General features: G+C 57.8%; 5 protein-coding genes across 5 annotated transcripts; 3 read left to right on the top strand and 2 right to left on the bottom strand.

The window, feature by feature from the left end:
* Window positions 1–825: 825 nt before the first annotated feature.
* WHR41_05400 (uncharacterized protein) lies at window positions 826–1,032 on the bottom strand (the record flags this gene model as incomplete). Its single annotated transcript, XM_069374005.1, has 1 exon — window positions 826–1,032. The coding sequence occupies one exon, from the start codon at window positions 1,030–1,032 to the stop codon at window positions 826–828; it is 207 nt and encodes a 68-aa protein (XP_069229327.1).
* A 1,576-nt stretch (window positions 1,033–2,608) lies between these two features.
* On the top strand, window positions 2,609–3,430 carry WHR41_05399 (uncharacterized protein; the record flags this gene model as incomplete). Its single annotated transcript, XM_069374004.1, has 2 exons — window positions 2,609–3,066; window positions 3,130–3,430. The coding sequence occupies 2 exons, from the start codon at window positions 2,609–2,611 to the stop codon at window positions 3,428–3,430; spliced, it is 759 nt and encodes a 252-aa protein (XP_069229334.1).
* Window positions 3,431–6,814: 3,384 nt separating this feature from the next.
* Window positions 6,815–11,500, top strand: WHR41_05398 (uncharacterized protein; the record flags this gene model as incomplete). The annotated part of the gene is made up of 1 exon (XM_069374003.1): window positions 6,815–11,500. One exon carries the CDS (start codon window positions 6,815–6,817, stop codon window positions 11,498–11,500), a length of 4,686 nt encoding a protein of 1,561 aa, XP_069229335.1.
* A 1,208-nt stretch (window positions 11,501–12,708) lies between these two features.
* WHR41_05397 (uncharacterized protein) lies at window positions 12,709–13,640 on the bottom strand (the record flags this gene model as incomplete). The annotated part of the gene is made up of 2 exons (XM_069374002.1): window positions 12,709–12,818; window positions 12,893–13,640. 2 exons carry the CDS (start codon window positions 13,638–13,640, stop codon window positions 12,709–12,711), a joined length of 858 nt encoding a protein of 285 aa, XP_069229342.1.
* A 451-nt stretch (window positions 13,641–14,091) lies between these two features.
* Window positions 14,092–15,093, top strand: WHR41_05396 (uncharacterized protein). The gene is made up of 2 exons (XM_069374001.1): window positions 14,092–14,386; window positions 14,494–15,093. The coding sequence occupies exons 1-2, from the start codon at window positions 14,296–14,298 to the stop codon at window positions 14,817–14,819; spliced, it is 417 nt and encodes a 138-aa protein (XP_069229343.1). The 5' UTR covers window positions 14,092–14,295; the 3' UTR covers window positions 14,820–15,093.
* Window positions 15,094–15,367: the final 274 nt, after the last annotated feature.

Below are 15,367 nucleotides of genomic sequence, written 5' to 3'. Positions count from 1 at the left end.
TATAATTCGCCCTTCGGGTTTCATCACCCTTGGAGATTTCTCCATGAGATTGGGCGAGGTCCCGCGTTCGATTCGCGGTTAGGCCCCTTGCTTTTGCTCATCTTTTGCCCATTGCGCGAAGGTTGCATGCTCTGCATGTGCTTTGTTCTTTTGCGATGCGGGAAGTGAACGTGGTGCTGAAAGTTCTCGACCCTTTTCCTCTCGAGCGCAGATGGACAGGAATTTACGCTGGCGACGGTGCGGTTCTCCTGAGAACGAATGCCGAAGCATTTGGCATGTGACATCTTCTCATGCAAGGTCTTGATAGCTATAGAATGACTGACGCTATAGCAATGCTCTGAGTAGAGAGGTGGGGTTCCCTGTAGGCCGCCGGGTCCGGGCATTGTACGGCGGATATGGCAAAGCCCGTATTGAGAGAGGCAAGCCATATGCAGCCCGTCCGAGGCTAGGTGCCAACCAGATCCGTCTTCCGATGATCCTAGATCTTCTATCTAATGCTGGGTTCGACCAATGAATAAGAGGCCCGAGAGATGCTCCTGCTTTCGCTTGGATGGCTTCGCTCATCGCATTGACAGTCATGATCGGTCCACGAGTGCTCCTGGGAAGATGTTCACCCGGGCCCGGCGCGTGTGTTTTCTTTTGCCAGACATCCTTCTCCGGGGCCGACTGTTACCGATGCGTTTCATCTTGCTGCTCAAGAGACCCATCCTCCCTCTGCTCTGGACGACAACCCGGGATACAGCTCCCTAGCCATTCCCTGCCACCCTAAAGGAGTAAGTTCCCATCCAGTTCATATTCAAAGGTCTTCTATGCCGCTTCCACCCCTCACTTCTCCCGCCGATCAATCACAGACACCCTAGGCAACTGCTCTTCCCTCAAACGCTTACGGTCCTCGTCCGTCGCAGTCCATCCCAGAAACCTTTCGATTTGGTCGGATGCCAGGAGACCGAAAGCTGCGTAGGCCATGACGCCGCCGCCGATGAACAGGCGCGTGCGCGGAGAGAGGTTGCGGTAGGAGTCCCAGAGGGACATCTTGGGCAAGGTTGCGTGGGAGGATTGGAGTAGAAGTTTCCGGAAGTGGGAGTTTCGTGTTTTCGCAGCACCTTGTTTGGAGATTTGGGGTCGGTCAAGGCTGAGGTGCTGGTGATTGTGTTTTGCGATCGGCTGGGTTGATGCTTTAGGGAATCCATCTCGGCAGGGTAAGGATGAGGTTAGAGATTCGCGACTTGGGATATTAGGGTTAGGGTTGGGGTAGAGTATGCCCGGACTGTGTCCATTTCTCAGATACAAGGTACCCTGCCATTCATTACTGGTAAGATGAGTCTTGTGTAAATGGCTCGATCAGGTTTCACTCAATTATTCATGGAGTCAAGTGCAGTCGTCGCTAGAACGGACCATGATCCATTTTCAAAGAACGCTTTCACCGGTTTATTAGCGTCTAGATGCCAATTTACGCATTCGATGAATGGCTGACAATAGCTCAAGAAGCCATACACTTGCAAGGCTCCCTCGTCCAACACACAAGGCCATAATAAACATCATGTCGGAGCGAACCATCGTTCCTCCAGTGTACAACACTCAGCTCATCAGCAAACGGGCTGACACGGTGTGACAGCAGGTCGACCGCAGCCCAAGTGCAACCCTGCAGGCTTGCTCCTACAGGCACGGGTAACTCGGCCATGCGTGTGACCAGGCTGTCGGGCCATGCTGTCTGACCAGACGGGGCACGGAGGCGCTCAAGAGGGCTATTGCAAACTGTGGTGAGGGCATGCGGTGGCACATGGGCGCGTTGATTGCTTGCGAGAGGAGAGGATAGAGGGCATCGTAGGCGAGGGGTTGCCGCTTGGGCCGAGCAGGTTAGGTATGCGTTTTGGGCCGACGTCCGATACAGTTGCACGGTCATGGATGATAGGTCTTCATATCGTACAGGAGGTTCTCGTGTCAAAGGTGGCCCGGATACTGCTTTACTAGATTAATCCGTGCCAGGACTTCTTCTACAGACTTCCGTCGGTCGCGATGCGCTGGCAGCCTTACCAAAGCATGCGTCCCAGGACTTCGCAGCACGCTTTCCCTACCTACGCTTCGAGAACAACCTTTTACTTGAGATCATGAGCTTATCTCTCCTAAACTTATATGAATCAATCTATAAACTCCACCAAACAACCAGACACTTTGCCACCCTAGGGCTCCAAGCGACGAAGCCCTCACAAGCTCACGCCAGCCCTCTGTTTGCGAGCGGGCCCGGAGCTTGGTGCTAGCTTATAGTAGCGCTACGGACTGTTTCAAACTCGCACGTCGTCTACTGACTTTCCCTGGGGAGTGCGAGCTCCGTCGCGGACTCGGTAAGGATGGGTGCGGATCTCGGAGCATTTTGTTCTGGAAGCGAGGCGATGGGTGGAAGAAATATAAGAGCCCTTTTAGAGCCTCTTGGTTGCAGGACTTCTGCTTGGTTGTTGAGTAAGGCGAGTGTATTGTTACAGCATTGCTATTGCTCGACTCCATTCATTCATCCAACTCCTTTTGACAAACACTCTCTTGATTTCGATTCTCTTCGTCTATCCCGCCGAACAATCTCTTCACGCTTCCCGATCACGAAACCATCTTCAACATGAAGCTCACCACCGCCCTTCTCACCTCCGCCCTCGCGGCCCTCGCCACCTCCAGCCCCCTCGTCCGCCGCGCCGACATGTGCGGCGACTGGGACAGCGTCGTCAGCGGCGACTACACGCTCTACAACAACCTGTGGGGCAAGGGCTCCGCGACCTCCGGCAGCCAGTGCACGACGCTCGACGGCAAGTCCGGCGACACCATCAAGTGGCACTCGACCTGGTCCTGGGCCGGCGGCAAGACCAGCATCAAGTCTTTCCCCAACGTCGTGGCCAAGACGCAGGCCGTCCAGGTCAGCAAGGTCAAGAGCATGCCGTCCAAGTGGACCTGGAGCTACGAGGGCAGCGATTTGGTCGCGGATGTCGCGTATGATGTTTTCACGAGCGCTACCGCGGGTGGTGCTGAGGCGTACGAGATGATGGTGTGGTTGGCGAACATCAACGCTGGGCCGATTTCGAGGTGAGTTGTTTCCACTGCTCTGCTGGAGAGCTCCAGAAATCCGATGCTGACGACTTTCATTAGCAACTACGGCGCCGACGGCAACGCCGTCCCCATCGGCAGCACCACCATCGCCGGCCACAAGTGGAACGTGTACAAGGGCCCGAACGGCGACATGACCGTCTTCTCCTTCCTGCCGGCCAGCGGCGAGCAGATCAAGAGCTTCAGCGGCGACGTCTACGAGTTCATGAACTACCTCGTCAAGCAGCAGGGCCTGCCGGCCACGCAGTACCTCAAGAGCTTCGGTGCGGGCACCGAGCCGACCCTGGGCAGCAATGCGAAGTTCACTACGACCGGGTATGAGGTTAAGATCAACTATGCTTAAATTGTTGGAGAAGAGAGGCGGGAAGAGATTGTTTGGACTGGACGGATAAGGCGATCGTCGCGTCAGGCGTAGAAAGTCCGTATGATTAATGTAGTGGTGTCAATCAGAGAAGGCAGCTCTTTCCAATTCCGCTGAAACCGGTGACATGAACCTTCGTGCTCGCGAGAGTCCCTTGGCAAGACAAGCTCAATCTGGAACAATGTACAATTGTTTGGTGAGCAGTGTAGAATTATTGGCCAGACCAGAAAAGAAATTCGGACAGTATGGCGTTAATTGACTTGTCATGCATATGAAGTGCTTGCATTCCGACTGCTTCACTTAGAGTGCCTGAGGACCGGGATACCAGAAGCAGCTGCTGGACGAAGATTTCGGGAAATCGGACAAAAAGAGTCCACAAACAGTCCGACGACGATATTGAAGTCACATCGTGACTACTCTAATTCATTAGCAGGTCGTCACATTAGATTTGATCAGCCCTGCAAAGAAGCGGCAGTGGCGCTGGAAAAGATTGCGGGAGTACCACAGACTTTCGCCGGTGACGAAAGTTCAATAACGAGTACGCGGTCTCCGGTCAGCATCACCCAGGAAGAGCAATCTATCGCCGCGCGCAACATTCCGGGTGTTGGGGAGCAAACCAAACCAGCCTTGTGCGCCCGACACCACCAAGAGAGCACAGCATGTCATCGGCGGGACGAATCTTCAGACAGAAAATGACGACGAAGATGTGCACGCACTCTCTCCACTATTGGCGGCTGGTCTGGAACGACGACACACGTTACGAAAGAGTGGGGACCGCGATCAGCGTACGAGAGATCTCGTCCCAACGGACATTCCTGCTGTGCTTTTTCGCGATGAGTCCGTCGGCTGCTGCAGGCGCGTGCGAAAAGGGTACGCAGGTACATGCGCGATCGCCCAAGCCCAAGCCCAAGCCCAAGCCGGCGCGGCGGCTTTCGATCGTTTTGGTCGCGGACGCCCGCTGGCTTTCTTCTCCGGCCCTGCAGCAGCGCGCTGCGAGTTGCTGACGCGTCGGTCTTGTCCTTCGAGCAGCAGCGCGGCGACCGCAGCTGGGCCAGGGAATTACCTGCGCCCGAGATCTTGTCGTCGGTGTGACGGATGAGAAGCGCTGCGGCGGGAGGCGTGTGCCCGAACCGGTTCGTGATCTGTCTGCCTGGCACCTGCCTGCGTGCTCGCCTGTCTGTTCGTTCTGTATGTTTCACTGGCACCCGGCCGCCGATCCGGTCTCGACTGCGCTGAATGGCGCTCGCAGGCGGCGGGCCGGGCAGGGCAGTGCTGTGGAGGGGACAGCGTGATCCTTAATTAAAGTTGCTGCTTTGGCGTCGAGCGAGGCGTCGCTAGCGGGCTGGGGTTACGACGCTAGGTGGGCCTGCTCGTTTCTGTTCCTGCGCCAGCGTCAGACCAGCGTCGATGGCCTTCTGCACGCCCCGGCCGCTGCGATGCGGGCGGGCTTGGACGGCCATGTGGTCTTGCCGTTCGTTCGCATGCCATCGTGGCCATCGATGCTGTACTGCGCGCACCGCGCCGTGCGGTGCAGTCGTCCAGGCCGGGCGTGCGCATGGAAGTACAGTGTTGTGTCCTGTGCCGTGCTGTGATGTGGTAGATTGTCCGCGCCAGGGTCGACGACTCCGGCTCACGTGCGGCCGGCATGTGGGGGCGATGGCGGCGCAGGATTATTGCCGGGAGGGCGCTCTTACTAGTCCTGGTAGTATTATTGTCTTTTTATTGAGCACTCTGTGCAGATGAAGAAAGCGGCTCCATGCATGGCTAGCACGGGTGCACGCCAGGCCTGCGGCGGCTGCATAGGGCAAGGCGCGCAGCGAATGCCACCCGCGTGCATGCGGCAATACCTTAGTCACGTCGTGCGCTGCCCTCTGCGGCCATGGCTGACTGCTCTGGGACTGGGCCGCGCAGGCTGCTACGGCGGCGGCAGAGACACGAGCGAGGCACGATCCGCATGCGACACGGCGGCGTGTGTGGGAGTGGGCGGGCGGCGGGTGCGTGAGGCGCGAGGCGTGCAGGCGTGCTATTTACGACCCTTGTCCTGGCGCGCCGGCACTCTGCCTTTGTGCTAGCCGGCCAGCACAGGTGGCCTGTACTGTAAGGTAATGAGAGGGGGGAGGGTGAGAGCCTGAGGGGAGCTAGCAGTAGCAGCAGCATCGGCAGCAGTCGTGGGAGGAGTGTGGCACCGAGAGTGCGAGCCTGCGCGTGGGCGCGCACTACTACTGTGTGAACAACTGCCTTTCTCTGTAGCGTCTGTATACAGTACCTGCTAATAACCTGCTGTCCACCCTCCCTGCCCATGAAACGCGCCGTCGCCCGCCAACAGCCCTGCAGCCGCGAAATTGCACTCGCCCCGTGCGCCGCCTGCGCCTGCCCTGCACCCGCCGAATCCACGCCCGCCAGCCGCCCGCCCCGGTGCAACTCTGCCAGCGCTGGGCCCGCGCCGCTCGCCCTCTCCAGACGACGGCGCGCCCTGAGTGAGCGTGAGCGTGAGCGTGAGCCTGAGCCCGCTCGTCCACTCCACCTCACCACCACCGCCGTCGCCGTCCTCGACCACCACCACCCACGGCCGGCCACCGCGACAACTCCCACGCCCCGGCGCTCGCCTCTCCCTTCCTCGAGCCAGCCGCCGCCCGCGTGCCTCCGCCGTCGACGAGCCCAGTCCCCCTTTCTTCACGACTCTGCGCCTCCAACCGGTTCGACCAGATCCGCTCACACTCGCTTGTACCGCCTCTCCGCCTCTCCGCCTCTCTTCCACGACCCCGTCTGGTCCGCCGCCCTGTAACATTCGGCGCTGCTGCATCCCCAAGAGCACGAGCATACCGCGCGCACCCAGTCGCTCATTTCCCGCTTCCGCCGCGACGAAACACACGCCCATTGTCTCGACACAGCTGCGCTGTCTCGCTCGCTCAGCCTCGCCATCACCACTCAAAGCGGCGCCCCGCCTTGCAATTGGCTGAGTAGGACTTTGCAACTGGATTGAAAGACCGACGAGACCTTGCTCTTTGTTTGCCCGGGCCGGACCACGCGCGTTTCTTTCACTGGTTTGAAGAACGCCGCCTCCTTCGAAATTGGTCAATCTCACCCTACCCGGACCTCTCTATCTTCTGCACACCCTCCTGTACTTTGACGATTGCTTTCGCCACTCCACGCGACGCGCTTTTGCGATACGCCCACACTCCTTTAGCACCACCCGCGCCGCCTAGGATGTCATAGACGACCCTGCGCGCATCTCGTACATCCACCATTTCGCCTCAAGCAAGCGTTCGTTCATTCTTTGGCGAATCGTCAAGTACACTCGTTTACCTCCAACTCCGACGGCCACAACCCACCACATTCGTGACTACACACTACTAATCACCCAACATGCGGACATCATCAGCCGCATGGGCGGCTGCCCTTGCGGTCATGTCTGCCAACGGCCCTTTCACGACCGCCGAAGCCGCGCCCGCTCGACAATACCAGGCGCGACCCGGTTGGCACAAATATCATCCGATGAAACGGCAATTCACCAATTCGACGATTACCGCAGAACCTTCGACAACATCGGAAGCACCACCTGAAACATCAAGTGCCCAGGCGGAATACTTTGATTGGGACCCTTATCTCTCGAGCTTGAGTGCGGATGAGCCCTGGTCATATCCTGGCCAGACTGAGTACACGACTACCATCGAGCCGACGATGGATGGCCTCTACAGCACTCACACCGTCACTATCACGAACACAGCACCGTCGTCGTCGCCACTCACCACATCTTCGACATACAGTTCCCAGGCCGCGACGACATCGTCGGACGATGCATCTACTCAAAGCTCTGGTTCTCCATTTGAAAGTTTGTTCAGTTCCATTGGTGCTGGACTAGGGTTTGGAGGCGGACGCTTTGGCGGCTCGACAGGCGGAATGCCGTCCAACCCCGTGCAGCCGACTTTCAGTGAGACAACCACCCCGGCAACTTCGTCCGCTGTCCCCACCACGACGAGCTCATCCACCACCAGCGAGGAATACTACGACCAAAGCGAGGAGACGGGTTCAGACGACTCCCCTTCTCGTGGCTTCCCTGACTTCACTGTCCAGCCGACTCCGCCCAGCTCCCAGCCCTCGGTCGGCATGCCCGCGAGCTCTGATGTCGTCCAGCCGACTACGTCTAGCTCAACTCAGTCGACGGCTCCTTCGCAGGCTTCGACTGGTATGCCCGAGAGCTCTGCCGTTGTGCAGCCGACTTCAAGCCAGGTCGCTTCCACTGGCATGCCCAAGAGCGAAGACATCGTGCAGCCGACTTCCAGCCAGCCGACTGCTGCTGCTGTCGGCTCCACCGGTGCAGGCGTCCCGTCGAACGAGCCGCAGCCTACTGTGCGTAGCTCGGCTGCTTCGTCCGCTTTCGCTGAGACTTCCTCTCAGCAGGCCGCCGCTGCCTTCGGATCGACTGGCGGAGGCGTTCCTACGAACGAGCCTCAGCCTACCGCGCGTAGCTCAGCTGCTTCGTCCGCTTCCACTGAGACGTACAACCAGCAGGCATCGACTGGTATGCCCAACGGCGGTGAATCTGTCTCGCCGACTCTTGCACCCAGCTCGCAGCCTTCATCCGGCATGCCCAACAGCGATCAGATCGTGCAGCCGACGTCAAGCCAAGTGGCCTCAACTGGTATGCCCAAGAGCGAGGACATCGTCCCGCCGACTTCGCGCGGTTCTGGTCAGGGCTTCAGGGGATCGCGACCCTCGGCCGGCTTCCCCGGCAGCGACGATATTGTGCAGCCCACCGCGCCCAAGTCTTCTCTCGGTACTGCTGTTGGCTCTACTGGAGGCGTTCCGGTGAACGAACCCCAGCCTACTGCGTCTTCCAGTAAGGTTGAGTCCGCTGCCACCAATTCGAACTTCGTAGGCTCTACTGGCGGAATTCCCGATACTATTGTCTCGCCTACACCCAAGACCTCTGACTCGAGTACCGGCATCCTTGGATTCTTGACCGGCGGTGGCTCTAGCAACAACGCACAGCCTACGGCTGGGACTTCAGAGGGAGCAAATGAGGCAGTTGGCTCAACGGGTGCGATCCCAAGTAGCATTGTGCAACCCACTGTCTCCAGCAACTCTGGCGAGGCGAACTCGAGCTCGGAGGAGATCAACACCCAGAGCGCCTTCCCCTTTGCTGGTCCTTCTGGCAGCAGTGTCCCCGCTGAGAGTGTGCTTGCAACCAGCGGATCGTCCGTCTTCCTCACTTCGCGTTCCGCAACGCTGCCGGCTAGGCCTCTGCCAACCGGTGGGTCCCCTGATTTTGGTAGTGGTGGCCTCCGGCCTTTCAATGAGCCCGAGCCTACTGGCCCGAGCTCTGATGTGACCACTGGAAGCTCGGCCGACTCAACTCAATCCTCTCTTGGTGCCATCACCGTTGGTCTCTCCACTGTCATCGAGGGCACCGCTTCCACTACTTCATCTGCGTCTTTGAGCGATGCCACTACTAGCGCTGAGAACGCCTCAGCACCTATTCCCTTGACTTCCACCGCCCCTCTTACTGGGGAGTCGGACAACAATACCAGTGCTCTCACCGGCTCCCAAGCAGCATCTGCGAGTGCCACGACCACTGAGTCCCCTGGCTTGATCGGATCTGTTGTTTCTGGCTTGCTTGGAACATCCACTGAGTCTTCTGAAGGCGCAGCCTCCACCAATGCTACCGAATCATCGGCTGGTATTCTTGGCACTGGTCTCCTGCCGGTCCCTGTCCCGACCACCTCTGATCAGCCTTCGGGTGCTTCCTCTGCAGCTTCGTCTGGTACCGGTGCAGGTGGCGTGGTGAACTCTGCCGCATCCGACTTCTCCAGTGCTGTTTCTTCTGCAGAGTCGTCTGTGCTCTCCGAAGCCAGAGGCGGTGCCACCGCAGCTCCGACCGCCTCTGTTACGAGCGAGGCATCTGCTGCTTTGTCCAGCTTGGCGTCTTCGTTCAGCTCCAGCCTGTCCAGCGTTGCTGCCACCGCCACTGACTCGGCTGTGTCGGAGAATGTCTCCTCTGGATTCTCTAGCATCCTGTCCAGCGCTGCTTCCTCCATGAACTCGGACCTATCCAGCCACTTTACTGGTAGCGCTGCTTCTGTTCTTGCCACTGGCTCGACCCTGAGCACGCCCGCCATGTCCACGGGCTCCGAGGCCAATGAGACCCTGGCCACTGCAACTGAGACTGGTAGCAGCGGGATTGCTGCGTCGACTGGTACTGCCCAATCGGCACCCACATCGAGCACGATCCTTACTACTGACGGCACTTCCGTCGTTGCTGTTCCTCAGACATCCTCAAGCCCATCTGTGACTTCCAGCACCATCACTGGCTCATCCGGCCCTACCGTGATCCCCGTACCGGTGTCTGATGCGGAGACTTCTTCGCCCGTGTACAGCTTGAGCACTTCCACTGGAACCGATGGCACGACTGCTGTCCCTGTCCTTTCCACGGTTGTTTCTGACAGCTCCACTGGCACTGGCGTTTCTACTGGTGCCTCGATCACTGAAGCGTCTTCTACGCCCAGCGTCCCTGCAACTGCAGCTGAGGAGACGACTTCCTTCCCAACGCTGGAGCCCTCCTCCGTCGCCTCGAGCAACTCGAGCGGGGAGGCAACCACGACTGACAGCAGCACCATCATCCCTATCGTCCCGATTCCTACTGGTTCAGACGGTGAATCTGCTACCGGCGGCTCTGGGGATGCCACTTCGGGCGTTCAGTCCTCGGCTACTGGCAAGGCGTCAAGCGAAACCGGTTCCTCTGAAGCATCTACCACTTCCGCAGCTTCTGCTACTTCAGGATCTTCGGCGTCCTCGGGATCGCTCGCGTCCGAGACGACCGTTGAGACTGTCAGCCCGTCTCCGACCACGAGCACTGCTTCGGAGTCTGATGATTCGGCGACTCCCATTGTGCCTATCGTCACGAGCACCGAGCCTTCCGTCGAGTCCACCCCTGAGACGACTCCCATCCCTTCGACCACTACTGAAGCTCCGCATTCGATCGTGCCAACAGGCAGCGACGATGCGACCACGCTCGAGGTGCCTACCAGCCTCGCTTTTGCGCCGACCACGACTGCCCAGCCGCCTACGCCCACTGATGCGGGTGAGACCAGCGCTTTGGCTTCGGACGGTTCAAGCACTACCGCCCCGACTGGCTTCCCTACTACCATGCCCCGTATGATCCAGCCTCCTGGCGGTATCCCGGAACAACCTTCGAACGGCTCGCTCATCCAGATTGGTTTCAACTATGGCTTGAACTATGGATTCGTCGCTGGAAGCTCGACCGCTATCAGCCAGATCTTTGCTTTCCTGCCTCAGGGTCTTGCATACGGTCTCAGCGTCGACCCCAAGGACGTCAAGATGAAGGGTCTCATGCCTTACGACACTTCCAAGGAACTCGGCTACATGACAACTCTCGCGCAAGCCTACATTCCTTCCGACCTTGTGAATCAGCTGCAGCTCGACCTTCACACTCCCGTCAGCAACATCTACGGCAACCCATCTCCTTCTATTCGCACGCTGATGTCCATGGTCAACCCTTCCTTGCCCGTTCAGCCCGGCGCAAGCTTGGATGGCAGCAGCGCTTCCGAGGACAACCCAGCCGCAACCACCTCCGCGTCCGCCGGCGACGGCGCTCCCATTGGTGGTGACTCCGGCTCTTCTCAGCCCGTCCGCGGCACCAGTGTTGGCATTGGTGTCGGTGCTTGCGCGGGTGCTGCCTTGTACGCCGCTGCCATGGTCTACGTCGCCCGCCGCTACAAGCGCAAGCGCTCTAGCCACCAGCGTACCTCTTCCGTCCCCGCCTCGCAGCCCGAGATGTCCCAGCGCGCCTCCAACCTTACCGGTGGTGGCATGGGCGGCTACTTCATGTCCGGCGCCAACGGTCACAATAGCGGCAGCGCCAACGGACGTGCTTCGGCAGCCGTCACGGCGGCGTCTTCCAATGGCCGCAGCAATGGCAGTGGAGGTAGCAGGGGCAGCCGCAACAGTGGACATAGCTCGAACGGCCGCAGCGTGCGAGAGCAGGGCATCTCCGCGCCGGTCATGAGCGAGAACAGCTTGGGCTGGAACTGAGCTTCGTGAGAGCATGAGATCAGAGAAGGAGGAAATAGGAAGGAAAGGGAAGGTATTGGAAGGGAATTGATCTTCGGAACCACAAATGGGGATATAGACGATGCATTGGGGAGGCCTCACACTGACTTCTTTTTTCTTCACTTACTTCTACTACTACTACCCTTTTCCCTTTCTTCTCTTCGATTCTCGCTTCTCGAAATCCAAAAAATTTCGTCTTTTAGTTCAAACCTCTTGCTTTCACTTTGTTTCACTTCACTTCACTTCGATGTCGTTGTTCTTCTTTTCTCTTGTCTTCTTCTTCCCTTTTGCTATTCACACACACAAGCAAGACCCTCATTGCATGCATGCGAGACAGCGAGGCACAGCAGAGCCCAGCACGGCACAGCACCAGCAGACGAGAGCTGGCGAGAGAGACGGATGGAAGAAGGCAGACGGGAGGAGGCAGGAGGAATTTGAAGCAAAGAGGTCAGATACCTGAGCCTCTTCTGGTTTTTCGAAAGTTTAGTCATTTTGATTCGCACAAGAACAAGGAAACGCCTTTCTTGTCACACGCTTGTTATTGACGTCGACGGGCTTTGCTTTTTTGAGTTGCTCGCTTTGCCTTTTCTCTTCTCCCTTACGAAGTTACCTTAGATATCCGATGTAGGTTTTTGGAGCACGCCTTCTCTCCCTGACTGATGGGGGGAGGGGGAGAATATGAGAAAGTTTAACAAAAGATTGCTCTCATGTTTTCTTTTACTGAATGTCCTCTCACCTTCCTTCTTTTTGGACGCTCGCTTTTGGGCTGTCTCCGCTCACGGTCGGAAGGTGCGACTACCTTGTTCAGACAAGGTCTTACTTTCGGTGCTTCGATTCTAGAGGTCGGCTTTGCCCGTACCTGAACACCTTGATAGTTGTTTTACCGATGCATACATACCACTTACCTGGACTACTGAACGGATCGTGAATTACGATCGCGGAACATCATTCTTTGGAAGTTCGAGGTGGCGTGCATCCGATGCTATACCATCTCCTTTTGTATGAGACGCAGAACCTGCTGCTGCACGACATATTCCACCTCGCAAGACGGACAGTGGACTTTCGATCTGCGCTGTGAGCTGTGATGGAGGAATTGAGGTGAAGGCGGGTGCTGAAATTCTCTCTTAAGGGCATTGCAGATGGGCCCTTTGGGCAATATCTATCAATTTTTGAGATGCTCTGCAATGCTATCACAACTTCGCGAACGTAGGCTTCTTCTTCGTCAATCCGGCTAGCATGGCATCTTTCACGTCGGTCGACTGCACCATGCTCATGTTGTACGCGGCAACATAGTTGAGACCTGTGATAGAGAAAGTCAGCTGAATCCGCGACAGACGATTTGTCTACAATTACAAAGAAAACGACCAGACTCACCATCCTGCACGGAATGATCCCGCGAGAAGTTTAACACCTCCTTCGTCGCCTGCACCGCCACAGGACTCTTCTCCGCAATCTTCCTCGCCAGCGCCAGCGCCCCCTCGACCGCCTCCTCCCGCGTCCCAAACACCCCCGACACCAACCCCACGCGCAGCGCCTCCTCCGCCCCAAACTCCCGCGCCGTCAAGCTCACCTCCTTGATCCAGCTCATCGGCACGTTCGCTTTCGGCAGCCGCGTCAGCGTCCCCACGTCCGCCGCGAGCCCGATGTCGACCTCCTTGACCGCGAACCGCACGTCCGAAGAGCAGTACCGCACGTCGCAGCACGTCGTGATGTCCAGCGCGATGCCGTAGGAAATCCCGTGCAGCGCCGCGATCACGGGCTTCTCGCACCGCTCCAGCGCCGACACGCTGTCCTGGAACTGCAGGACGTGCCGGCGCAGCAGGGCCGCTTTGCGCGCGGTGTCGAGGGGCTCGTCGCGGTTGGTTTGCGAGAGGGGCCCGGATTCCGAGGCGGACTGCACGTCTAGGCCGGCGGTGAAGGCGCGCGGGCCGGCGCCTGTGAGCACGATGGCGCGGATGGAGGGGTCGGTGGAGAGCTGCGTGAAGATTGCGCCGAGGCTGTGCACCATGGGTTCTGTGAAGGCGTTGAGCTTTTCGGGGCGGGAGATTTCGACTTGGGCGACGTAGGGGGAGGGGAAGGTGAGGTTGAAGTGTGGTTGTGGGGGGTAGTCTGAGGGAGGCATTTTGAGGTGTGGTTATGTGGATTTATCTGATGGTGAACGTGGATAGCGAGCTCGACGGGCGGTTTCGAGCAAAAGATGTTGTTTCTTCTGAGGATATTCTTATATAGATGTTGCGGCCGTAGGCGAGGTTGCTGGCCGAGCATAGGTGATGGACGAGCTGACGAGCCGAGGTTCGCAGACGGCCTTGGTGATTGGCTGTCTGAGGCACTGGCGCGCCGTTAGAAAGATGGAGAGCATCGGGCGAACCGTCGCCCTGCTTCTTGCTAGTGTGAAGATGCGTTCATGCATGACTTTAGACAATATGTTTCTAGCGATCTGTATGTAATTGATCTTTCCTCGGTCCTGGAAGCTACGATTATTTAGCAATAGCGTACAACGTCAACAAATGTCCGTGCAATCGCAGCGAAGTAAACAAAAAGCGACGTCATGCAGACGCCGCACCAAAACCTGGCAAGCTCCCCTGCCCCAGAGCTGTTCAGCTCTTAAGCTGCGTGGATGAAAATCGATCTGCTCAATGAATCTGAGTTCCTACACACTTCTCTAGCTTCGACCTGCTGAGTCACAAGCTCAAGGGTATACTTCCACTTGCATTCAAACTTCACATCAACCTAACTATATCAACCCCCGCCACCAAAACACCCCACTACCAGACAAAATGGCGTCAGGAAAGAGAACCTCCCTCCCACGCACCGGCGAGCACGAGTTCCCCGCCCTCTTCACAATCGACGGCTCCGCGCGCCACGAAAGTAAGTACTTACCGGCAAACCGCCAACACATCGACCAGAAATTCCCCACCTCCCATCCCTCGCGATCACTCCCACCACGCCATCCAACTGACTGTTCGAAACCCCAGTCCTCCTCATCAACCCCGGCCTCTCCCTCGCCGACCTCACCACGCAAATCGAATCCCTGCTCTCCTCCTCCCCCAACGCCCAGGAGTTCATGGGCAAGTACCGCGGCAAAGACGTGCGCGAGGCCGTCCGCGAGGTCACGGTCAAGTGGGCGGCCGAGGGGCGGGATAGTAGGGTTTGGGTGAGGGAGACGCTGCTGACGGAGGAGAATGTGGAGGCTGTGTTGAGGATGATGGCTGTTGGGGTGGGGAGGGATGTGTTTGATGTCAAGGTCAAGGTTGTGGAGACGAAGGGGGAGGAGGGGAAGGGGGAGGGCAAGAAGAAGTAGGTGGGTTTGGGGAGAGGTGGTGGCGTTTGGGGAGTTTTTGAAGGGCAAGTTGGTAGCGAATTGAGGTATTGAGGTCTTTGAAATTGAAGGACTATGAGTTTAGTTCGAACGTAATTATCAGAGTGTTAACGATTCAAGATTGTTTGGTTGAAGAGAGATAAACAGCGATGCGACTCGATTGAGGCGTCGTTTGATGTTGGTTTCGAGCTATGCGACGACCGATTGCTCTAGCGCGAACCATCTCTTGCGGGCGCTTTTTGTGTGATCCTAGTTGCGGCGTACACCAGACCGACATTACCTACCTCAATCAGACCTCGGTTTACCGTCTCAAAATTTGCAATCTCGTCTCGAAACTGTCACGTGCACATTCTGGCGCTCAGACGTGCCTCAGCGACGATCCTGGATCACTCGCACGTGAATCAGACCCTCACACCATGTACGAAGTGACGTTCCATCGTCAACCACGGCTCTGTGATTTGTCGATCATCACTCCACTCCGCGACCCTTCCTGCCTAAACGACGTCCATCGCGGAAAAAGGTCCTGACCC

The sequence above is a fragment of the Cladosporium halotolerans genome (assembly GCF_011745625.1).
Source record: "Cladosporium halotolerans strain TM138-S3 chromosome Unknown Sca15, whole genome shotgun sequence".
NCBI lineage: Eukaryota > Fungi > Ascomycota > Dothideomycetes > Cladosporiales > Cladosporiaceae > Cladosporium > Cladosporium halotolerans.
This window is presented reverse-complemented; position numbering and strand designations above follow the sequence as displayed.